Source organism: Syngnathus floridae, chromosome 13 (assembly GCF_059516105.1).
Source record: "Syngnathus floridae isolate MCC-2025c chromosome 13, RoL_Sflo_1.0, whole genome shotgun sequence".
NCBI lineage: Eukaryota > Metazoa > Chordata > Actinopteri > Syngnathiformes > Syngnathidae > Syngnathus > Syngnathus floridae.
This window is the reverse complement of record NC_142425.1, coordinates 13,359,675-13,383,436: the sequence shown is the minus strand read 5'-3', so window position 1 is coordinate 13,383,436 and position 23,762 is coordinate 13,359,675. Positions and strand designations below refer to the sequence as shown.

Sequence of the window (23,762 nt, the reverse complement as noted above, 5' to 3'; positions counted from 1 at the left end):
TTGATTCTAATGCCAGTGTAGCGGTGCAGACTTCAACAGTGGCCACGTGAATGGCCTTCCAAATAAATAGATCACCCTAAATTAATCATCTATTGGTTTAATAGTGTATCTTTAGACTTCTCGCCTAATAAAATAATTAAAGGCGTCTCGGAAATAAGAAATGGAACACAGCCACTGAGGTCCGCTTCGAGAAAGCACATGATTGTTCTAGCCTGCTGACGCAATGTGAAGAAGTTAGGGGCGTGGCCGAAGAGGAGGGGCGTGACCAAGGAGGAGTCAGCCATGAGGTTATAAAAAGGCTGCAGCTGGTCGCTTTCCACCACCTTCCACATCCTTTCAATCGGCCTTTCCCCCACGACCGTCCTCTGCGGCTGTCTAAGCAGTGGGTCCAATCACGACGCTAACACTGGAGCTGTAAAAATAACAATCGGGTAAGTGCATATCTTCAACCTCTCACTGATTTTAAGTCTAACCTGTCTTGTTTTTTTGCGGTGAATGTCAATTGTATGCGCCACCAATCGTGCAAACGATGATAATTGGTTGTTTGGCTTTAAATCTTACGCAAGGGTATAAAAAATGACCTGAACATTTTTTCTTGATGTTTCGCATTGGTTACTAAAGATTAACACGCAACGTTAAAAGGCAACTTTACGTCAGCCCCTCCGCTGCTAGCTTGCACGCGTTGTTTAGCTTGTGGTCAAGTTACCGCTACGTCGCAATTTTTGTAAACCTATTTTGAGCGTAAAATGTGATGTTTCCTCTGTAAATTGAGTGGCATGCATATTATTTGTCACATTTGGGTATTTCGAATTTGTTTTTTTATTCCTTCACACGGGTATTTTTTTTTTAAATATACTTTGCGTTACTTGGCAGCGTTCGAAATAATGTCATTGCATGTTTGCGTTGTCCACAGGGCTCCGGTTTAAAGCACCGCAGAAAGCTGCCCAGCCCTCACCAGTGTGATCTGTTGCAACTCTTTCTGAAACATCTCAGTTTCGGAGAAAGTGCAATCGGATAGTCCAGACACCACTGCCGCAGCCGCCATCCAAAACGAATCTCCCAAATCGAAGCAAAATGGTGCAAAATAAAATCACCGAAGTCACTGGATTCCATCGCTCTTTTAAGGTTCGTCACGTCTGTGCGCATGTGTGGGTGTATTTGTTTGGTTTATTGCACACGTGAGAGAACTGCTAATAATCAAATCATTTTTAATCACCGAATTTATGACCCTTAATGCATGGGTGGATATGCAGCTAGATAAAGTAGGGCAGAAGTTTTGCTCCAGCACGTTTATAACCCAATTGCAGTTTGATGTAGGCCTTGAGTTTTATTGTTATGTTTTAGACAGGATAAGCCAGTTTCCTCTTGTTCGTTTCAAACTTGGCACAGCTGAGCCAAGAGATTATTGAGGAAGTTGTCGCTTATTTTCAATATCTTCTTCCCCAGGGCCAAAATCCTTTTGCGACCGATGGCTTCACCCAAAATGGATCTCATCTTATTGATTCATCATTTGATTTTGATTCCTCCTCAAGGCATGGTGAGTATTTTTTTTTTAAAGTGGCCATCTCCAAATTCTGATGCGTTAGTTTTGGAGTGACGCATTTTGTCGTGGCTGCATATTTGTCACCTTTGTACTAAAGTCCTGCCTATTGTGTCAGACATACCTTCCAGCCAGCCCATAGACATCCCAGATGCCAAGAAGAGGAACAAGAAGAAGAAGCGTTGCAGGGCAACAGACAGTTTCTCTGGACGATTTGAAGGTAAAATCACTTTTCTGCCGACGTAAAATTTCCTCGCGTGAAGATTCAACTCTCGTTCAACCTCTTGCAGATGTGTACAGACTGCAGGATGAAGTACTCGGAGAGGGTGCCTATGCCAGGGTGCAAACGTGCATCAACCTTATCACCAACAAAGAGTATGCTGTCAAGGTGAGACATCACAATCATGTTTTTATTGAAGTTTTGATTGGAAAGCAGGACTCTTTGCATTGGCTGCCACATGATTCTCTTTGTGTGCCACTGCTGCTCTGGAATTAGCTGCAGTCAGCAGACACTCCCCTTGCTGTTTTTACATGCGGCCAGCCACTCACAGAGTAGGGAGGGATATATACTCTCCCTCCCTCCCTCCCTCCCTCCCATTCATTCCACTCCTACTGCGTGCAGAGTTGATGCTCAGAGCGAGCAAGAGAGAACATTGTGTGCTGCCAAAACAAAACCGTCATATAGGGGAAGAAGAGGGGTGGGGGGGTTGTGGGCAGCGCTGGTTGAACATTGTCACCCAGGATGTTTACATGGTTTTCATTCTTCTCTGCAGTTTTTTTTTTTTTTTACTTTTTAAGACACGCCTTTATCTTGTTTTGAAAACTGCATATCCTCACATGAGGAAGCGAAACATTGCAAAATGTTTTTTTCTGCACCAGTGTGAAGAGTGCAATGTTTTGCATTAGATGAATTTATGCAAGCAAGATGTAAAAGTTGAGCACATAGTGTCCATATCATGGAAATGAATAATTAAGATGACTTGAGGCAAGCGTTTGATGGCGTGACCAGGGTCTGTTGCTATTGTTTATACTGTGATGCCATTATGGATGATCCCCGGGGACTTTGCCATTCTGGGGGAGGAAGCGTGTGCAGTAGGTCACTTGCTTGTTGAAAGGGGAGGGTGATGGTGATGGTGGGGCTCAGACAGCTTCTGCCAGATGTCCCGTCTCGCATCCCTCCCCCCCTCGACTGGAGAGTTGCAATTGTAACAAAGCTTCAGGCTGTGCATTTTTAACACCTACCTGTCAGATGGTTCCTTGACCTTCTCGCCTTTCCCCATAATTGTCAACACACTATTATATATTTGGTGTGATATTGACTCCACTCCACCATGGTGCGAGTTTGAGCTGCCAACTCTGATTTTATGAGCGCGGGCGGCGCTCTTGTCCGTGCATTAATCCTAGACGCATGGCTTGAAAAGCAAATGTAATCCAGCTACCAGGAAGAGAAACGCGCACAACATCCACGCAAACAATAACTGGCCACGACTGGAACATTCAGGCCTTTGGTTTTAGTGTCAGCAGTCTACGGTTCTCTTGGCACGGCTCTAGTGGCCCCCTCGGTGGTTTAAGCCCGGCATGGCAGAGCGCGGTTATATTTAGAACTTTTTATTTTTACCGTAAACAGTTTGGGATTAGCTCACGGAATGTTTCAAAAGAGGAATACTTAAGCGCACTTGAGATTTAAATAAGAGTGACACACGCTGCTAAATTTAAAGATGCTTGGTGACTGTTGGTTATCTTTGTTTGTCGGGTAGCAGGCAAAGTAGGTTGAAGAAACTTTGCAAGTGTGTCACGCCAGGGGTGGGTGCGGTCCCTTTTGGGGAAATCAAGGCCTGCTATTAACTTGCCATGGCATATGAAATGTGTGTGGGTGGGTGGAGGCATACCATTCTATATCCGCCCTTTATTTTTAACTACAGTTGATGACTTGCTCCCCCATACTAACCAGTGAACTGAAATGTTTTTCTTCCAGATAATTGAAAAAATCCCAGGCCACAGCCGCAGCCGAGTTTTTCGCGAGGTCGAAATGCTCTACCAGTGCCAGGGCCACAGGTAGTGATCACAAACTCAACCAAAATCAAATTGGATCACTTTGCTTCGACGACATTTTGCCTGACTTGCTGTTTTGTCTTAGTAACATCCTGGAATTGGTGGAGTTCTTTGAAGAGGAAGACAAGTTCTATCTTGTGTTTGAAAAGCTCCGAGGAGGTTAGTGAGTTGCAGCTCTTCTCACACAAGGCTTCATTTTGCCTTGTAAAACTCATGGCGGCTTTCTTTTTTGTTTTTTTGTAAGTAGCTTATGTGTTTGTGTTTCCTTCTTCCATTAGGGTCCATTTTGGCCCACATTCACAAAAGGCAGCACTTCAGTGAGCAGGAAGCCAGAGTTGTCGTGCAGGACATTGCTAGTGCGTTGGACTTCCTGCATAACAAAGGTGAGAAATTCTCTTTTTTTTTTTTTTTTTTTTTTGCTTTTAATGTCTACATTTGGAACATTTGCTCACCATTTTGCCTTCGATACACTTTTCCGAAACATGACATTTGGCTTGTTCATTTCCAGGAATGGCACACAGAGACCTCAAACCCGAAAACATCCTCTGTGAAAGTGCAGACAAGGTAAGTCTGCGCAAATTATTTTTTTGGAGTTTGACCATTGTCCAGATATGTCTTTTAATCTTCTTATTCCTCTGTCAGATTTCCCCAGTCAAGATTTGTGACTTTGACCTGGGCAGCGGAATTAAACTGAACAGTGACAGCTCACCCATCTCCACTCCTGAGCTCCTCACGCCTGTAAGTTCATCATTAACGATTTGTCACGTTCAATAACTGATTGCTAATAATAGGCGACATGTGGCACAATGATGGTGTTAAGCACGGCCCGCTGATGACTTTGTCATTTCCCGGCCTGGCAACGTTCTGTTATCGTAGTTATGCTATCAGCCTGCTAGATATCCTTGGGTGTAAGGTACACGTCCTACTTATCAGTTGTAAATACCCGAGAGTTTGAGGTTACGATTGTTCACCGTTCGTCTCAATGCCGAAGCGGAGTGGCGTGATATGTGGGATGCTCCGCCATGTTATGGTTCTGGTATTTGCTATGTGTTGACACAGACCGTCTGTGTGTACGTGATGGATGGATGAGAGCAGGTGAAGGGAGGGGAAGGGAGGGGGGGCAGCGCTTTTAGCCCGAAGGAATGTTGTGTGTTGGAAAGGAAGGGGGGCGGGCGATTACACTCATGGCAACTTCATCTTTCTGTTGAAATCGATAATGGAGAGCTATATAGATAAGATAATGTGCAGATATAAAAAACACGCGAGGCACAGCAAAGGTTTTCGGAAGTAATGGAACAGTCTTGGAAGGATGGAGAGGAACTGCCAAGGCCATGTTTTTCTTTAGAGACACACACAAACGTGTGAGGCAATATGGAGACATCCACAAGGTCTCTACTTATTTAATGCACCATGACCACAAGACTACATTTTTCCTGCTTTTTTTATACAAAAGATATCAAGGTTTTTATCCTCCCCTCCCATACCTAGCAACTGAGATGTGATTGGTTGAGATGAGGGGGAGGGTGGTCCTGTTCCTGCGCCCGAGCTTGCTTTTTTTTTTTTTTTTCCTCTCGCTGCATTGGTCTCGGCAACAATGTTATCTGATTTTCATTTCTCTGCCCCCAGTCATGCTTCATTTGTGCAGTTGAAAACTATTTACATACATAGTTTTGCATCGATTGCATTTATCCGCCCTGCTATTTTGGATATATTTTTCTGGTGTGCAGTATTTGGGAGATGGTTAGAAGCGGAAATGTGGCGTTGCGAAGGGACTGTCCCATTGAGCTAAAATTAAAGCAGTTGTGGCCGCTATCCTATTGGCAAGTCTCTCTGAAAGCTCACCAGGTAATCTTGTTTACCGACCTCAGAGCTGTGGCGTCATTATGGGCTGACTAGTCACATGGTCACGGGAAAGCCCCAGCTTGTGTTGCGTAGAAGAAACTTTGTGGGTACGTGACTTACTGCTTGTGTGAGTTTCGTGTTAGCCCCTCGGTTGTGCTGTTGTCCACTGGAGTTGCACGTGGACCAAGCTAACCGAAGTTTTATTGAATTGTATTTTTGGCCTGCCTATTTTTATTTTTTTCAAGTCTTGTCTGCAGAGGCAGGCTTTCCAGACATGTCAATGGTAGACATGTGGGGGTTGGGATTTTTTTTTTTCTTCTCTCCCTGCGACAGAAGCAGCTTTGTTTGAGCTCAGATTCCTGCGCAACACATTTCATGTTGAAATTATGGTGGAGGAGGAGTTGCCGGGATGTTTTGCAATCGTCTTGCTCAATGTAAACACGAGACAAGGAGGGATCAGTTGGCCTGGGTTTCCAAGCTAAACTGCATTTAAAAAAAAAAGATAACTTACAGTTTAAGTAAACGGGCAGATGACATCTGGCACCATTGAATTTTCAATGAAGCGTCTTGTAAACTAGTGACCTGCTCCCCCTCATTAAGGCGTTGGTGCTTTTGTGTGTGTGTGTGTGTGTTATGTAAGTGGCTGAGCCCAGTCTGTGGTTCTGCAGGATGTCCAATCCTCTTTGCTGAGCTCAGTGTTTGGCCTAATTTCTGTCTTGGATACATAACAAGGCAACGTCAGAGCAGAGCCTGCTCGCCTGCTCGCCTGCCTTTGACCTGAGTCCACTGTTTACTGTGTGCAGCTGGATGGTCCAAGTTGTGACTCAATGTTCCTGCAAACCTGCCCCATTTGATGCTGTGCCGGGATTGTTGCACAACATGTTTTTACTTGCCACACAAAGAAAAGCTGCTCAGTGCCTTTTTTTTTTTTTTAAACTGGCCCATCCTTGTAGAGATAAGCATGTGACTTTTATAGCTCGCCCCAGTTTACGCCTCTAGCTTCAACACGAGGTGTCAGCTAAACTGAGGAATGTGAGGAAAGAAAAGATTGACTCTTGATGTGCGGTGTTTGCTAAGCCTGCGGCTAAGTGTGGTGTTTTTCCCCCCCCCAACAGTGCGGCTCGGCAGAGTACATGGCACCCGAGGTGGTGGAGGCCTTCAGCGAGGAGGCTACTATTTATGACAAACGTTGTGACCTCTGGAGCCTGGGAGTTATCTTGTACATCATGCTGAGTGGTTATCCACCCTTTGTGGGCCACTGCGGGGGTGACTGTGGTTGGGAATTGGGTGAACCCTGCCACAGATGCCAGGTGAGATCATGCAGACCTTTTTAAAAAATGTTTTTCCATTGCTGTGGATTTTATATCAAAAAATAAAATAATGTGCTCCTCTCTGTCCATAGAACACCCTGTTTGAAAGTATTCAGGAAGGAAAGTATGAGTTTCCTGACAAAGAATGGGCTCATATCACCTCAAGTGCCAAAGACCTTATATCCAGACTACTGGTTCGGGATGCCAAAAATCGCCTTAGCGCCAGCCAGGTGCTGCAGCACCCTTGGGTGCAGGGGGTGAGTATCCACCATCCAGCCATTGTGCTACTTCTGTGAATCAGGATGTGTTTTTAAATGCTCTCGTCTTCTTTCTTAGGGTGCGTCTGACAATTTGCCTACTCCAGTTTTTCATCAGAGGTGAGGCAGTTAGTCGGCCATGCACGATTTTGATCCTAAACACTTTTTAGTTGCGCTAACATTGGATGCCTTCATCTCCTCCTTTCCCTCAGAAACAGCAATGCGAGGGATCTGACCTTCTTTGCGGACAAGGCCATGGCTGTGAATCGGCAGCTGGCCGAACGGGACGGCATGGAGGAGCAGAATCAGCTGGAGACCCCCTTTGTGGTCACCGCTGCCGGCGGCTCTTCCGTGCGCCTCTCTCCTCCTTCCAACTCGCAGCTGGCCAGGCGAAGGCAGCGCGGCAGCCAGCCCAAGAGCGGCCCCGTTTCTGCCGCCGAGCTGCGTCAGCTCTTGGCCCCTCTTGTTATTGTGGGGGACTGTGCCTAAACTTTCCTCCACGTTGACCTCAGACCTCCGGCGAAGACCTGCTCCTCCTCTCCCTGCCTGTCTTTGACTCTAGCTGGCCTCGGTCCCCTCGCCATTCAGGCTCTTTCGGCCTCGCTGTAAGGGGGAGACCAGACCGCAGCTCTTCTTGTAAAATGCCTTTTGACCTTCGGCAGCACTTCTGAAGCACATCAGCCTGGAGATGTCTCGGTTTTTGGGGAGGGAGGTTAACTGTTTTCTAATTTAATAAACCCCCCTCCTTTCAACACTTAAGTTTTAAACTAAGCTCAGACACCAAAGGACAATCTTTCATGCTGCTCCCCCCCCCCCACCCACGTTACAACTGGATCCACTGTGAATTAAGTTGTTTGGAATGTTCTCTTTGACTGTCTGTATCCGCCGCACCAATGGTCAGTCTGCACATACATACAAGCTTATGCAATATGCCAAGATGAAGGTGTACAGAGGGGTGCTGGAAGAGCTGCAAGCCAATGCTGTCTGTGCCTGGTGGTTATTGTGTGGCCAGGGAGTCGCTCGCAAAAGCTACAGTATTTATTTTCCTTTTGTTCTCCACTCAAAAGCAAAATGAGAGTTTTGCAAATAAATTTGGTTTGGCGGCTACGCAATTAAAGCTCCAAGAGCAGAGAATGTCCGTACACTGCCAGCCATGATGTAGAAGTTGCCGGATTGTCGGGAACGCAGGTCTAAAGTACGTATTACTATTCGGTCGACTAGAGCAGTGTCTGGTATGTTGCTTTGCTCGGAATAACGATCACAGTCTAAGATTTTTTTTTTTTTTCCTTTTTCATCAAGAATTTGTGTCCCATGGCCACACCTGGCGCATATGGTTTTTCATTTTTGTATTTTTTTTTTTATTTTTTATATGCCATCAATGTGTGCATCAGTGCTAACTTTCATCGTTTTGCCACTGAAGGTTAGAATTCTCTCTTTCAGGGTTTGAAAAGCACATTTTGGCCAATGTGACCTCGTCATTTAATTGAATACACTTATTTGAACCTTCAGCATTTTTAATGCTTTGTCTTATTTTTATTGAGACGTTGATTTCCAATTATTAACATAATTGAAAACAGTTCCCCACCCCTCCCAAAAAAACATTAAAAAAAAAAAAGAAAAACATTCCGGAAAAACAAAAAAAAAAAGTCTTCCAGAAATGTGTAGCGGTATTATGTTTACCTTTTTTTTTTTTCTTCATGTTAAAAACTCCATGTGAATGTGCCACTTTTTTTTTTGTCTTTAATTTTTGTATGGCTCTTTTTTTTTTTTTATTATAATTTTGTACTTGGTGATTGTCATGGAGGTGCGGTTGAGTCCAGGTGAATCACCGGCTGGTTTCCTAAGTTTGTCTAATGTACGTTAAGTTGCAAGTCGGCAGAAGTTTGAGTTGAGCTGGAGCGTTCTTGCCCAGACAGTATTTGTTTGACGAGTTGGCAATAATTGTTTTAATTCTCGAAAGAAGTCAAAAGTTAATTGTGAGACTGTCATAGGCAGTGATAAAAGCGACGAGGTCCGTTTCACTAAAGAGGATTCAAGTCATGACCTGGCACATTGGAACGTGTCCCAACCTAACAGACGGCCATCCACTGGCAATGGTACTGGACAAGTGGTTACCTTCTTGCTAAAGGAGCCACTCTGCTGATAACAGGACGCTGAAATAGCTTTCCAAATCACCTCCAGATTCATCATGGGACTTTATGTCTTATAATAAGACTTGAATTTGTATATTCACTTCTCTATTTGGGAACCTACTTTGCTAAATTGAACTGCATTAAGCTGATAAGGCAATCTTTTGGGGGTTTTAAAACGCCTGATATAGTTCAGTATTTTTTTTTTCTTGTCTCCTTCAAACATCACAAGGTTTTGGACCGGATTTGATATTTACAATCAAAATACTCAATCATGACTGGTGTAAGAGTTCTTGGTCATGATCATTTCTACTTTTTGGTGAAATGGCAGTTTTAAAACTGTCTCGGGGAGAAAGTTTGATCGTTAGCCTCTCACTTTTTATGTTTGTCATTTTGACGTACAGGAGTGTTTAAGTCGTTCATTAGAACAGTATCGACCCTTCAGGTAATCAGAATGCAGTTGACAGGCAAAAAAAAACCCCAGCAATACTTATCACAGCCTTCCTAATTGAACTCAAGTGTGAGGTCAACAATTCTGCTGTAGCAGAAGGACAGTCCTTAAAATGAGGCTTGAGAGCCAATGCCTGATTTTAGCACCATCTCTACACCCTTAAGGGAAGAAGTTTGGACTAAATTCATCCTTAAAAATATAACCCTATTTTGATTTAAGATAAGCACTTTACTGTACCATGTGAATGATTGCAGTTCACTCAAGGCAACACTTGTTCCAACAAAAGTTGTTTCAGAATTTTGTACTGTTTTTCTAAAAAAAAAAAAAAAAGGCAATAAAATGCTTTTAATAACTCACGTGTCTGTGTGATTTCTATTAATCGTGCTCATTGATTTGCTGTAAAGTAGGAATCGGCTGGAAATCGGATACATTTGATTTAAGATAAGCACTTTGTGAATGATTGCAGTTCCAGAATTTTGCATTGTTTAAATTGTTTCTCTTAATAACTCACGTGTCCACGTGATGTCTATTAATCATAGTGCTCAATGAGTTCCTGTAAAGTAGGAATTGGAAACCAGATACTTGGCATGTGCTGTCTTCTTTCGCGCCGGTTTCACATTAACTAGCATTATCTTTTGGCCAAGGCTGGGTGAGGCTTGTTTGCCGTAAATCATCTTATCAGTCACACTCACTGATATTTGAGCTGTGTCACATGTCCTTGGGTAGAAGTAAAAACCACCTCACTTTTCCCAGCACTCCCTGAACCTGTGACGTGTATGTGGTTCTACTTCTCATCAGCCACCAGAATGCCACTGTGGGGTTTTCCACAGGCCTCACCATACATGACTGATGCAACCTGTTGCAAGAGCTAGTATCACCTTAATCAAAGGAAATGACAAGCTCCACCATGTGAAACAAAATATGGAATGCTGATAGAAAATGTCATCCTCTTAAAACTTAAGATTGAACTGGTCAAAAACAACTCATCTTCTAAAAAATGAGACATTACAAAGAACTGGATGCCCTTCCAAAAGTGGTCAGGGAGGCTGCCAAGAGACCACAGCAACATTGAAGGAGCTGCAGGAATGTCTGGCAAGTACTGGCTGTTGAGTTCATGTGACAACAATCTCCTGTCTTCTCCGTACAGTATGTAGGCAATAGGGAGGCCAATGACCAAGACATAAACTTGTGTACTGTATCTGTCCAAAGGTAAGGTTGAGAACACCTTTCCAAACTTTACCACTTATTAATTCTGTCGATTATATTGACTCTTAGCAGTAAGAGGCAAACTTTCCAACGAAAGGGTTGTAAAGTGCATAATGAAGTATTATATAACAGAAAAGCATTCCTGTATTTACCGTACACTGTGTAAGTTAGTAACTCAGAAAGCCACTTGATTGCATAACATGTTTTTGGGCATTGCATACGTAAAAGGGCAAGACGGAAGTAACTGATGCAACCACTGAGTGACTTTTGTGCAGACTTCAACGGGCGCGACTGAGCTCCAACGTTCTGGACTGCATTGATTGTCGCCCTCTTGTGGACATTCTTAGTTCACGCAATGATTCATGTGTACAGTATAGTGTATGTGTGCAACATCAGTACTGTACAATGTCTTACAGAATTGACGACCAAAGGACCTCCTGTGAAATAAAATTCATTAAAATAAGTGTTGGCTTTTTAAATCCGTGCACCCCTGGGTCATAATATAAACATGACACACGTTTGATTAGATAAATGCTTTAATATTTTATAACATACACAATTAACATGATAAATTATGTCTTTTATAATTACAAAGTTACAAATTAAATATTCTAAAATTAAATGATCAAAGAAGGAAAGTCATAAGAACACGGATAATCTTGCAACACTAAACTACGCAACGCTTTATTAAACTTCCGCAAGATTTTGGTATTTCCCGTCAGCCCGCGAGAGCGTGACGATTTATGACGTCATGCAAGAGATCACGCGAGACTTCATTTCTGCCAGCAATCCAACATGGCGCCGTAGGGACATTGTTATTGTCTTAGCATTGAGTCGCGCTTTGTTATATCGCCCACGAATGAACGGAAAAGGCCCCAGAACATTGGCGGGGGCATGAGAGGAAGATTTGGGGATAATGCTGAGATCAACCGGCTTCTTCCGTGGGCTTGACTGTCCGTTTTACGCTGAATACGTTGAAGGCAAAGGCAGCGGCAATGGGTGCAACAGACCCTACTGTCACTTCAGGCACAGCCAGCAAAGACGGCAGACCTACGAGTGCGCTGCTGTCGAAACTAATAAGACCCACGCCGCCCAAAAAGGTGACTTAAATCGCACGACTTAGTCTAAATTGGGGATAAAGATACTACTGGTCAACCGTTGGGTTTTGAGGACACGTTTAGAAGAGAGCTAACGAACTGTAGCACTACAAGCAGTTTCCCCAAACTCTTTTACAACGTACAAAGACGCCCTGACATGTTCACCGGCATCCATGATGTTTTGTACAAGTTGCCATGAGAAATGTTTTGCAAATTTCAGATTTGATGTGGGAGATATATCAATTAAAAAGAAAAAAATGTGTGTTGGGTTTCTAAGAGTGCCTTTATTGTCTTCTTGCAGAACAAGGTTATGACCCTTTCAAACCTGAAGTTGTGCGACCTCAAGAGCATCGGAATGGAACTCTGCCTCAGTCGAGCGACTTCACCGGTGCTCTGGAGATGGTCAACAAGGCCATCGAGGAGGTCCGCAATGAAGTGGAGAGGGAGAAGAAGAAGCTGTGTCAGATTGGGGACGAACCATATAATCCCAGTGGAAGGACAAGTGCATCTTCCTCTGAAGGCGTTAAAAGTCAAACAGCAGCTACACACTTGGCCTACGATCCCGGCAATCATCTAATGACGTCAGGAGGGTACAACCCCAGCCCTGGTAGCAGCAAGTACACTCTGGATTCGGGCAGTCGGGGAAGCAATAGCAACTCCATGGAGTATGTTCCCACTTTGGTCAAAAAGGCTCCATCTCGGACACACACCCAGAGAGTCCCCTCTCCGCCCCCAAGTCCACAATACTCCAGCAAGACATCTTCCTCAACTTGTAAATACACCCTGGATACTTCGAAGCCATCTACAGACATGGAATACGACCCGCTCTCCAACTACTCGGCAGGGATTGCAGCAAAGCGGAAGAGTGACGGCGCCGTGTGCAATATTATCACCAAGGGCAAAAAGACACAAAGACTCCGCGCGTCCGATGACGCCATTTTCCCGTCTCTGAGCAAAGCGCAGCGACAGAGCGTCGACACAAACAAGTACACCATCTCCGACTCTGACGCCGAGAGCTCTGGAACCGAGTACCGACCGACTTCGCTTAGTAGTCTTCAGCAGAAAAAAGTCAACAGCGTGACAAAAGTTGGAGACAACGTGGGCAAGGAGAGGAAAGAGGTGGCTAAAGGTGCCCTCGAAGCACCGGCACAGAGGAATAAGGAGCACTTGGAGACGGGGGAAAAGTTAGGCCCAGAGAAGAAAAAGATAAGAATCGAGAAATCCGAGAAAGCCAAAATAAACCAAACGTTTCTTGTCAAAAAAAGTAGCAAGGATAAGGGCAAAGAGTCTCTGAAGAAATCTGAGAAAAAAGACCAGACCAAAAAGGAAAACAAGAGTCACGGTGAGAAAAAGGACATCGTGAAAGTTAAGACTCCTGATAAAGAGCACAAAAGAAGCGATGAGAAGATTCATTCAAAAACAAACTCCAGCAAACGAGATAAGGAGATGGAAAACCGCGCAAAGGAAAGCGGCAAGAGCAAGGAGCAAAGCAAGCAGAAGGAAAAGAAACAGAAAAACGGCCAACTCCAGGCCACTAAAAGAGACAAGGATGGAAGGAATCTGAGCAAAAGCAGCTCCTCTACCACCAGTGCAAAGAGCAAAGCCACTTCGGCCATCGGCAAAGAGAAAATGAAACGCAGCGCCACTAAAAACACAAAAAGCCCCAAACAAAGAACTCTGAGTCACGCCGATCTTTTTGGCGACGAGAGCGCAGAGGAGGCGGAACCCATGGGACCGGACGACGACGACGAGTCGGAAGAAGCGCCGCCCGTGAGGAAATCTGCCGACGCTTTGAAGAGGGGACAACTCACTATGAGGAAAGCCTTCGAGCTGACTCTGTCTTTTTCCGAGGACGAGGACGACGGAGCCCCGGCAGGGAGCGCCGCCGAGCCAGACGCGACCATCGACTTGACGCTTTTCCAAGATGACTTTGACTTTGACTCGGATCCTATGGAAGAGTGTTTGCGCATCTTCAACGAATCCAAGGATGTCAAGAAGGAAGACAAGGGAAGGCAAGCCAAGCAGGTCAGCGCTCTTACCCGAGCGACATTTGCTATTTTGATCAAACGCTAGGTTGTCACGTGTTTATGTGTCTGTCTATCTGTCTGTCTGTCAGCCACCCAGAGATTTGGAGGAGGACCCCACTGAGAGCACTTTAACCACTCTCTTCCCTGGTCAGAAGAAGAGAGTCTCACACTTTGCTGCCAAACCAAATGTAAGTTGACCTACAGCTCTTTTTTTATATGTTCATGCTGTGAGGAAAATAAATTGCAATAAATTAGGATGGGTTGATAGGTTGAGGATGAGCTAACCAATAAAACAAATCAAATACAATCATAATAATAATTACTTAAAAGTGAGCCTACTTAGGATGTTGAATGTAATGTTTTCTTTTTTTTTTTTGTTTGTCAGACGGATGCACCTTCAAAGAACGTGGTCCGGCCGCACAGGAGACCCACGGCTCAGGAGGTTTGCTATCAGCGCTTGCAGTTGGCGCAGCAGCAAGCTGCTCAGCTTGCCGCTTCAGTCAAACCACACAGCACACCCAGCAGCGGCTCTTCAGGAGAGAAGAAGAGGATCGCACATCGTCCCAATCCCTTGACAATATCCTCCAAGGCCACAAGTGTGTCCTTCGCCTTTATTTTAAGGCAATTTGTGTATTTGCCCATAACACAAGGAGGTTGAATGATGTCTGCATTTTTTCGTGCAGGTTCTCAAGATGCCAAAGCAGCTGGAAGCCTGCCCGTGAAGAGCCACACCACAGCCGGTATCTTGTCAAAGACCACGTCCACCGTTGCACAAAAACGAGTGGCTCACACCCCCACCCTCAAGGTATAGTTCATCTCGAGAATGTTTTTTCAAAACACTAAAATCAGGTGGTGAAAATCAGGATTATTTTATACCAGATGGATTGTGTATGTGTGTGTGTGTTCCTTCAGAGTTCTTCTATGAAGCGTCCCATCATCCCCGTTGATTTTGGAGCCAAAGTCCCCAACATTATTCGCCAGCGCTACCTCAACAATTTCATCGACGAGTGCATCAAATTTTGCCCGTCGGAGGATGTTGCTTTCCAGATGGTAGGAATGTCAAAGCTTCTATCTCAATTGCTTTTCATTGACGACAAATGTTTTTTTTTTTCTGTCAGGGCCTTGACGAGGAAAAGCTAGTCTATGACCGCAGCAACACCAAGAAAATCTATGTCAATCTAGCGGTCAACACGCTGAAGAAGCTCCGTAACAGCAGCAGCGGTAGCAGCAGCTCTCGCTCCTCGCCTGCCATCAGTATGTCACCACTGATGTCATACACTCATGTAACGTGTACTGACTTATTTGTCTATGTTGCTTTACAGAAGAGGTGGCTTTACCTCCTTCGAGGAAAGCCCAGTCTCATCAGGAAGTTCTGGGAGGTCGTCTCGCAGCTACCACCAGTTTCACTGTCAATAGGATGGGTAGACAGCTCGAGGAGAAGCTCCACGGTGAGGCCATTTGCTTTGTTTCTCATGAATCCTGTCCTCAATCAGTGATCTCATAGTAAGATGAGACCTTTGAGTTCAACCAGATTTGTGGGAAGTGTCATCCTTTAAAACAAATTTCATAGCATATTATCATGGAAATGATGAGTGCAGTTAAGGTAAGGCTGAAACTGAGAACCAGAAGCACCAAGATTGCACACAAAAAATAAAAAAGCTGATATTTGTGGTTGCACTTATTTGACCGGCTCAGAATCAACGTTTTGCTCTGCCACACTTTAGGCGCATCGTTTTACAGGAAGCTGAAGGCATATTTGATGACAGAGGAACAGCTGCAGGAGCACGGATACCCTCGGTTGAACCCCAACGCTACAGGGAAGGCCGTTATATACAACCTTCCAGAGAAGAAGGCCGTCACGGACCGTAAGTATTAAGTAGACAGACACAGACTCGGGGGATTCCGGAAATGTTTCCTCAAAATGTGTTTCTCCTTTGGTCCGTTCGTAGCGTTCACCAAGATATGCTGCAGATGCGGTGCCGAGTACCAAGTCAACGTCAAGGGTAACTGTATTCGCAGGGAAGAGTGCGCTTTTCACTGGGGACGTTTGCGCAGGCAGAAAGGTAAGGTGCTTGTCATTGGTTCCTATAAAATGGCGCAAATTCTTCTTTACGTCAGTCCTGTCGTGGCAGTGGCTGGAGGCTGGGAGACCATGTACAGCTGCTGCTCCGGGGCCGTGGGCTCGCCAGGCTGCCAAATGGCCCAGGTATCGGCAACTCTCAGAAGCATTTCAAAGCCAATCAATGGAGCCTTGACACTGCGCATTTATTTCCTCAGCAACACGTTCAAGATGGGCGCAAGGAGTCATTAGATGGCTTTGTGACCACGTTCAGCAAAGCTCTCCCAGGAGATGGCAATGGAGGAGTGTTTGCCTTGGATTGTGAAATGGTAGGCCACGTTGAATAAATCTAAATGATTATTTGATTTGTTTTTTCTAATTGCTTAGTGCTGACTGAAAGCTTTTCGCTTGTTTTGTGTCCTCAGTGTTACACAAAGCAAGGCCTGGAGCTGACGAGAGTCACGGTCATTAACTCCGACTTAAAAGTCATCTACGACACATTTGTCAAACCTGAGAGCAAAGTGGTTGACTTTAACACACGGTTTGTCCACCCTTCAAATCGTGAATTTAGCCGGTTCTGAAATGAAGATCTGCCAACAACAAAAAAAACAATATTCTGAAGTGTTTTTGTTTGCAGATTTTCCGGCGTGACGGCAGAGGACTTGGATGGTGCCACCATCACCTTGAGAGATGTTCAGGCTGTGCTTCTCAGTATGTTCAGTGCCGAGTCCATCCTGGTGGGACACAGCTTGGAGAGTGACCTCCTGGCTCTCAAGGTAGATTTAATCAAATTGGGCACGCTGTGATGAAGGAAAAAAAACGTAAATTCAAGTATGAACATATTGATAGATGACACATCTGTGGGCAAAACTATTTCAGCTGATTCACAGTTCAGTGGTAGACACAGCCATCGTGTTTCCTCACCGACTTGGTTTACCCTACAAACGTGCCTTGAGGAATCTGATGGCCGACTACCTCAAACGCATCATCCAGGACAGCGGTGAGAGACGTTGCACACACTTAGCGGCGTTTTGGTTTGAGAATGATTGTGTTTTACATGGGAATGTAAAAAAATATATATCTTAGGACATTTGATAAATGACATTTCAAATTAAATTTTTATTTCTTTAGTGCAAATTTGTTCTGTCCCATGCCCATTAAAAGCAGCAGCGGCTTTCATTTCCGGTTTTACAGTCGAAGGCCACGACTCGAGCGAAGATGCCGCCGCCTGCATGGAACTGATGATGTGGAGGCTGAAGGAGGACGCAAAAGTCAAGAGATGACCTCACGCCACCCTTTCAGACCTCAGAAGGACATTTGGAGATGTTGGGATGGGTAAGCCCAGTTTTGAGCACAAAAAGGCCCAGAAGCACCTAGTGTGGCTTCTCGCCAATGACGGAGAGAAGCAATAGAAGCGAGCCCTCGTTATCAGTGTTACCTCCATTGATAATTCACTCCTGACTTGTGCAGCGTTTGAGTCGTTTTTAACGTCCAAAGCCAAACAATTTTGAGAAAAGACTCGTGTTGTCCACAGAAGGAGGCGGAGGAGGATTGTTGCCATTTCTTTGGCAGGCCACATTGCACTAGAGAAAAGCTCTTGACGTGTCTCAAGTGCAAGTTCTTCATCTGTGTTAACACGCGTTAACGTCACTTATTCCCTGTTGTACATGAAGTGCGTCGCTCTCGTGCTCCTTTGGAACGTTCCCATGGAAACGCACTCGCTCTTTTTCTACATCGCGCCAACGTTGTCCCGTTGGTAAGGCTCATTTTTGTCACAAAAGCGTGACTTACCTTATCATTATTTGTTCATAACTATTTAATATATTGACAGTATATCACTGTAGTTTTCAGTAGGGATCTCTGTCATGTGCTGTGCATGTATATCAGGACATTTCTAAGTTTTGTATCATCGGCCCGCACAATTAAATTCAATCGATATGAAGTAGTACCCTGTTAGGTGGATAAAGACACACCCGATGCTGTAAATAAGCTCAATGCCGTTTTCTTTTGTATTTCTGTATGTTTGCTCATTTTTCTTTTATATTAAAAGGGTATTAGTAGAAAAAGGTCCATCTTTTTTTTTTTTGGGTTCTTGGGAGGAGGAGTTGGTTGTGTCCGAGTACAGTGCAGGACTTCTGAACAGCAGGTGCAGCTGCTGTAAACCAACACGTGACAAATGGGAGTGAAAGGCTAAAGTGAGAGGCCCATCCTTTGCCTATTAAGCTCCTCACATCGCATGTCAGGATGTATTTCCCCACGGCAAGGCCAGAGAGCCCAGGTATGAAAGGAGCCAGATAGCTGGGATCAATAGCCACACAATGTTGCAGTGACAGCGAGTGGGGGGGGCTTCCTCATGCGTATTGACTGTTGCAGAGGATTTCTGGAACAAAGCAGCTTAGAGAGGTTGTCTTCATTATCAAATTCGATTAATGCACGCTTTTCTCTCACCTTTGAATGGTGTGGGGGTCACGCTGATCTGAAATGGACCCCATGCTGAGGGATGGGGAGCTCAATTATCTCTGTGTGAGTCTGAGCAAAGAATCGTTTGACTCCACTTTTTCCATGATGTAATGTAGCATTTTAATTATAGGCTATTCTGGTTATTTATCTGACCAGTGTGCGTGAACTTGGTCAATGTCAGTCAAAGTCTGGACTGTGTCACGGCGTGATCCTAGCTGCTGACCCGCCGCCTGCTCTCCGTCTAAGGTCAAAGGCCAGCCGGCCTTATCGATTCCCCCCACGAAGGGGCGCGCTTTAGCCCGCTCTCCGGGCCCAACTGCTCCTGTACCACCTCGATTGTGTCCCACACGCCGATTGATCCGGTCGCTATCCGAGGGGACCCTCCATTCAGATCACTGACAACTACAAAGGTCCCCTCTTGACAGATCGTGTCAATATAAATTTCCACTATTGATAAGTCATTAAAGCAAGGCAGGACATAAGGGGCCTTGCTTTTGAAAACATCTGTTAAACAGGCAACATCAACCCCAAAAAAAAAAAAGAAAACAAAGGAGTATGCTCTCTCGTCGTTCCCATCTGCGCACTATTAGACAAGTGTATTCAATTGAAGGACTCAAAATTGTACAATTAATATTTATTAATACATTATAAAAATTATTACCTACATCATAATAAAAATTTTGAAATAATATATTGTGTTTGACAAAAGTTTTTCTCTTCATGAAGGATGAAATATGCGCTCACAAATAGGCATCTGTGATGTCTTCACCTGTCCAGTGATGTGACTGGCCTTTTGTCTTTCATGCACTGTAATCCATGCATGTGTTAAGCGGATCTCCTAAGAGGAGGATGGCTGCTTTTGAGTGCTTTTACACCCTACAGGGGGCGGGGTAGCGTGGGGGATCACTGAAATCCACTAACTACTCATTTTCTCACCCTTTGGTCTTCAATGCAAGCTACTTATGGCCTGGTGATTATATGTGTTGCACCAAATTACTAAAGGATGCTACATAGACGTAAAATAGTGATTCAAGCCAGTTTGCCATCTTGACATGTATAGCATAATTCATACTTGGCATGGCGTCATGTTCATAAAGCTCGTCAAACTGCAGTTGGGGACAGAAAAAGTTCTTACCTGAAACGAACTGGAGAAAAAGAAGTGTAGTGACTTTTGGGACACCCCGAACGTGCCTCGGCTCATTAAAGCTTGGGAAAGCAAGTTTTATGAACTTGGCAAGAAAAGAGCCCCAAAACGAAAAGACTAATTAGCTCTTATTGTGGCTCCCACTTGCTCATGTGGGAACTCGCAGCATCTAGCCCATTAGGGAATTGAGAAGACACTTGATGGCGACGAGGTGAACTCGGCCAAGACCTTTGTGGCCTTCCCAGAGGGAAACCATGGCGGAGGGTTAGGGGGGGTGGCGGTGGCAACGACTCCAGTCAGTGCTGGTGGCTCTGGGATGGGGAGGGTCACACACAAGCTCGCTCTTTGTGTGCTTTTAATCCCCCCAGCCAACACAGCTTTGGCCAGGTTTCATCATGAAAGTGCCATGAAATAACTACTTTTTTTTTTTTTCCTCTTGCACTAAATCTCCCCTAATCCTACGGGCTGCCGAGACAAAGGCCTCTGGGACCTAATCCCGGAGCTTTTAGTGGGCCTGAAGGGCTGGCCGACAGAGCCTCTTCTAAATGACTTATTTCTATCGGACACTAATATAGCTTGACAGCCAGGAACAGCGAAAGGAGGAAGACAAAAAGGCCAAGTGGGAGGCTAAGAAAAAAGTCCACAAACATTTTCACATATTTCCAAAGTCTGAGCTGTTGCTGATGAAAGTGGGTGGATGAAGTCCAAGAATTTGTCTTCACGCTCTAGTCATTTTTTTTTTTTTTACTTTTAAAAATCTACTAAGCTTTGCTAGGTATTTTCTAAACAATAAAATAAACTTTATTTACGATACATGCTATATGAATTCAAGAAATAAAAACTTGATTATTTATACATACAAAATTTGTTGATTATACAAAAAAATCAAGTCTTGATATATAAACACATATATTAGGCTATGTTATTTTACATTCCTCTATACTTCTACAGTATAATATAACATTATTCGACTACGTCTTACTACTATTTGCACTCGCATTGTCTTTTCCCCTGATAGCACAAACCTGAAATACACTGCAAAATCTTTTTTTGCATATTGATACAGAGGTGGTTCGGTTTTATGTGATAACTTATTAGCTAGCTCCTTGCATGTATAACTAAAGAAGGTAGCAGAAATATTTGAATACCTAAGAAAGTGTCCTGTGGGTGCATGACAACCTGCAAACATGCAAGCCTTTAACTTTTCAAAGTTTTCCAACACTTTAAAATACCAAAATACCCATATTAACCGATAACCACGACTTTCATTATGATTATAAAGTGAAACGCCAATGTTTATAATGCAACTCTGAGCTCTCTGGGAACCTTCCTAATTGAGTTTGCTTTGAAGAAGTTCTCAACAGGTTTGAGTTGGGATTACCTTCACACAGTGACAGTTTACCCGAGGAAATATGTGTGTGTTAGCAAAACAAACCCCCCTGGGAAGAGAAGAGAAGAGGGGAGGTAAGGAGGGGATTTTGGCAGGGGCCGTCCGTCAAAGGCAGCACCATGATGGGAGAACGAAAAAAAAAAGGGCTGACTGAGGAGGAGGCTGTTATTTTAATCTGGGCTGCCTCAGAGATTAGCCCACCACATTGTTTTAATTGTTTTAACGCCCGCTTGTAGGGGGATCCTTGGCATAAATCTCCCAAGTTCAATGGTTTGAAAAACTTGAGCCCGCTGCCACCCCACGCACCCCCCTCCTCATCCCACCTAATCCCAGCTAATACCTTTCTTTCTATTGGCTAATGGTTGAAGGGAGCCTGGCTAAATGCTTGTTAAATAGCGCAGGCCGACAATACTCGAAAGCAGCTGAGACCAACCGGGAGCTCCTCCTGCACTGGGGATATACGCTTGGACCGCACCGAGAACTCCTAGAAAGACAGGATTACCATCGCAGGTAAACCACCTGTACACATGCACAACTTCCAAATTCAATCATTTAAAAAAAAAACTTGATTGGCATATTTGCTCAACATTTATGTCATTGCATTTGGTCAAAAGTTAAGTTGCTATACTCACTGCCATGAGTTCTTGGAGTTAGGCCTGTGTGTCAATTGTGGCTTTTTCTTTTTGCCTGCTTTTTATTTCGAATGGCAGACTTAAAATTGTAATGCAATGATTTCTTTAATGTTTAATGAAAGTGTGCCACACTATTTTGTAATTTCTAATTGTCATTTATTTTATCAAGTTAAATACTACATCATATTTTTTATTTTTGTTTGTTTTTCAGATATCGCACTGTATACTAATATCTTTTTGCTGTATCATGTTTTTCTATACCTATCAGCATATTAAATTGGTTATAGCATGTTCCATGAACAGAATGTGGGCCTCTTCCTGACGTTTTTTTTTTTCTATACCTTGCCTAATATTGAACTTAATCTTGAGTTTTTTTTTTTTTAAACTCTTATCAAACTGATTTGATTTCTTAAAAAAAAAAAAATCCTTAATTGGGGTTTGTGCAGCATGTTCCCCCTGCATGGAGTCAACGCAGCGATGCTGCTGGAGCTCCACCAGCAGATAGCGCCACAGTACAGCAGTGTCTACCCTGTGGCCAGCCCTGCGGCGCGCACCCTGTCGGTGGCCGAGAGACTTGCAGGTACGTCACTCGACAACAACTACAGACAGACTTAGTGGGTTTCATTGATTTGTTTTTATACACTACTAACGTGATGAACCTAGAAAATGCACAGTCCAGCTGCATTGATGTTGATGAAGTTATTTCTGTATCTGGCACCAGAACTTATACTGGAGGCACGCTATGGGAACCAGCAGAAGCAGCGCCGCAGCCGCACGGCCTTCACGGTGTCCCAGCTGCGGGCTCTGGAGAAAGCTTTTGAGCAAAGCCAGTACCCTGATGTCAGCATGAGAGAGAGGCTGGCGGTTTGCATCAATTTGCCCGAGGCTCGCATTCAGGTCAGCTTCCAGACAACACTGCATGTATTTGTTTACTTATGCTATGATTGGTTTATCTCCAGACAGCATCACATTTTAAGTTCTCCTGGCTTTTTCACAATAGAACATTTATTTTTGTATTGACAATTTGCACCATCCACTTGAAACTTGGTAAAGCTGTTCTTTGTAAACAACACCAACATAGGATGGGAGGAATTTCCCACCGTCTTAAGTAATGCCAGAGACGTAATAGGTGTGTGTGTGGTTTCACAGTCACCACTTCTCCTATGTTGAAAGTGATGCTGCTCTATTTTATGTCACGACTGCTGACATAATGAACTGACAGCGGAAAGCATCAACATTTCTTACCCCCAATGATATGTGTTGAATTGAAGTGTTTATATTTTTGTCTCATCCATTCAGGTGTGGTTTAAAAACAGGAGAGCAAAATATCGCAAAGGCCAAAGGTGCGTACCCTTCTTCAAAGACAAAAATACAGAGGCGGCATTACATGACAGCAAGCTGGGAGAGGAGGGGGACAGGCAAGACACGGACATATTACCTTCTGAAAGAAACAACGCAATGGGGCGATGTCTGCCTCCCACTCCCGTGTTGGATAAAAAAAGTGATGTTTGCTCCGGGACAGACTGTCATCTCATCTCCAGGTACCCCGTGCGACTTCCCTCCCCTCCACTTTTTTCTTTCATCCCAGCCCAGAGTTACGGCCATCAAGCTTGCCAGCCACTTTTTGGGATGCTTTCCACAGAGCTTGTTGCCCCTCCGGAGTTCTGGCCGTTTATACAACAGCAGAGCTCGGGCCTGGGGGCTCCTCCATCAACCATGACTAAAAACTGCAGCCTCTCCTTTCAAACTGCTTGTTCCAATAAAGCTGTGCTATATTCGAACATCGACTTGTAACTGTCAATTTGGGTCCAGTGTGCACTCTGGAGGCTGTGTGTGTGTGCATGCTATTGTGTATTTTCTCTTGACATTTTTTACCATACGGTTGGATGCTTGCATATGAGAAATATATATTGACAATGTATCTAATTGCACTGCTCTTTAGCTGCAATAAGAATGGTAACTTAAGACTGCTTACTTTAATGGATCACTGCAATATGAACTATATAATGTGAAATAAAAGTATTTGTATGTAAAATCTCAGTGTCTATTGTTTTTTCAACGAACTCTTGAACATTTATTTTTCCACATTCAAAGTCAACACTTTCCATATCTTCACTGTATGCTGAAAATGTGTTTTGTTTTTCTGGTTGTTTTGTTTTGCATGTC

The 23,762-nt window shown here is 44.2% G+C and overlaps 3 protein-coding genes across 4 annotated transcripts; all 3 read left to right on the top strand.

Moving 5' to 3' along the window:
- Positions 1 to 270: 270 nt before the first annotated feature.
- Positions 271 to 9,933, top strand: mknk2b (MAPK interacting serine/threonine kinase 2b). Its single transcript, XM_088393600.1, has 14 exons — positions 271 to 431; positions 914 to 1,125; positions 1,447 to 1,537; positions 1,659 to 1,760; positions 1,831 to 1,928; positions 3,516 to 3,595; positions 3,678 to 3,751; positions 3,871 to 3,975; positions 4,101 to 4,156; positions 4,235 to 4,330; positions 6,550 to 6,744; positions 6,837 to 7,001; positions 7,081 to 7,121; positions 7,214 to 9,933. Exons 2-14 carry the CDS (start codon positions 1,075 to 1,077, stop codon positions 7,488 to 7,490), a joined length of 1,431 nt encoding a protein of 476 aa, XP_088249726.1. The 5' UTR covers positions 271 to 431; positions 914 to 1,074; the 3' UTR covers positions 7,491 to 9,933.
- Positions 9,934 to 11,549: 1,616 nt separating this feature from the next.
- Positions 11,550 to 18,036, top strand: rexo1 (REX1, RNA exonuclease 1 homolog). The gene is made up of 16 exons (XM_088394764.1): positions 11,550 to 11,887; positions 12,186 to 13,909; positions 14,001 to 14,099; positions 14,297 to 14,507; positions 14,595 to 14,716; positions 14,824 to 14,961; positions 15,030 to 15,165; positions 15,234 to 15,359; positions 15,636 to 15,776; positions 15,861 to 15,974; positions 16,044 to 16,117; positions 16,189 to 16,299; positions 16,396 to 16,511; positions 16,608 to 16,746; positions 16,850 to 16,970; positions 17,165 to 18,036. Exons 1-16 carry the CDS (start codon positions 11,704 to 11,706, stop codon positions 17,251 to 17,253), a joined length of 3,645 nt encoding a protein of 1,214 aa, XP_088250890.1. The 5' UTR covers positions 11,550 to 11,703; the 3' UTR covers positions 17,254 to 18,036.
- Positions 18,037 to 18,171: 135 nt separating this feature from the next.
- dmbx2 (diencephalon/mesencephalon homeobox 2) lies at positions 18,172 to 23,571 on the top strand. 2 transcript variants are annotated; one of them, XM_088394766.1, is made up of 5 exons: positions 18,172 to 21,474; positions 22,043 to 22,176; positions 22,318 to 22,493; positions 22,896 to 22,939; positions 23,138 to 23,571. In XM_088394766.1, exons 1-5 carry the CDS (start codon positions 21,323 to 21,325, stop codon positions 23,388 to 23,390), a joined length of 759 nt encoding a protein of 252 aa, XP_088250892.1. In that variant the 5' UTR covers positions 18,172 to 21,322; the 3' UTR covers positions 23,391 to 23,571. The 2 variants fall into 2 exon arrangements, with proteins under 2 accessions (XP_088250892.1, XP_088250891.1); XM_088394765.1 differs by having other exon boundaries at positions 22,896 to 23,571.
- The last annotated feature ends 191 nt before the right edge of the window (positions 23,572 to 23,762 follow it).

What these genes read in the sequence shown, in the direction of transcription:
- dmbx2 (XM_088394765.1), top strand. Translation starts at nt 21,323, where the DNA reads ATGGTTGAAGGGAGCCTGGCTAAATGCTTGTTAAATAGCGCAGGCCGA. An exon ending in GGTGGCCGAGAGACTTGCAG is followed by an intron (nt 22,177 to 22,317) that starts GTACGTCACTCG and finishes ATCTGGCACCAG; the next exon opens with AACTTATACTGGAGGCACGC. An exon ending in TGCCCGAGGCTCGCATTCAG is followed by an intron (nt 22,494 to 22,895) that starts GTCAGCTTCCAG and finishes TCATCCATTCAG; the next exon opens with GTGTGGTTTAAAAACAGGAG.
- mknk2b (XM_088393600.1), top strand. Translation starts at nt 1,075, where the DNA reads ATGGTGCAAAATAAAATCACCGAAGTCACTGGATTCCATCGCTCTTTT. An exon ending in ACAAAGAGTATGCTGTCAAG is followed by an intron (nt 1,929 to 3,515) that starts GTGAGACATCAC and finishes TTTTTCTTCCAG; the next exon opens with ATAATTGAAAAAATCCCAGG. An exon ending in ACTCCAGTTTTTCATCAGAG is followed by an intron (nt 7,122 to 7,213) that starts GTGAGGCAGTTA and finishes CCTTTCCCTCAG; the next exon opens with AAACAGCAATGCGAGGGATC.
- rexo1 (XM_088394764.1), top strand. Translation starts at nt 11,704, where the DNA reads ATGCTGAGATCAACCGGCTTCTTCCGTGGGCTTGACTGTCCGTTTTAC. An exon ending in TTGCCTTGGATTGTGAAATG is followed by an intron (nt 16,300 to 16,395) that starts GTAGGCCACGTT and finishes TTGTGTCCTCAG; the next exon opens with TGTTACACAAAGCAAGGCCT. An exon ending in GTGACCTCCTGGCTCTCAAG is followed by an intron (nt 16,747 to 16,849) that starts GTAGATTTAATC and finishes AAACTATTTCAG; the next exon opens with CTGATTCACAGTTCAGTGGT.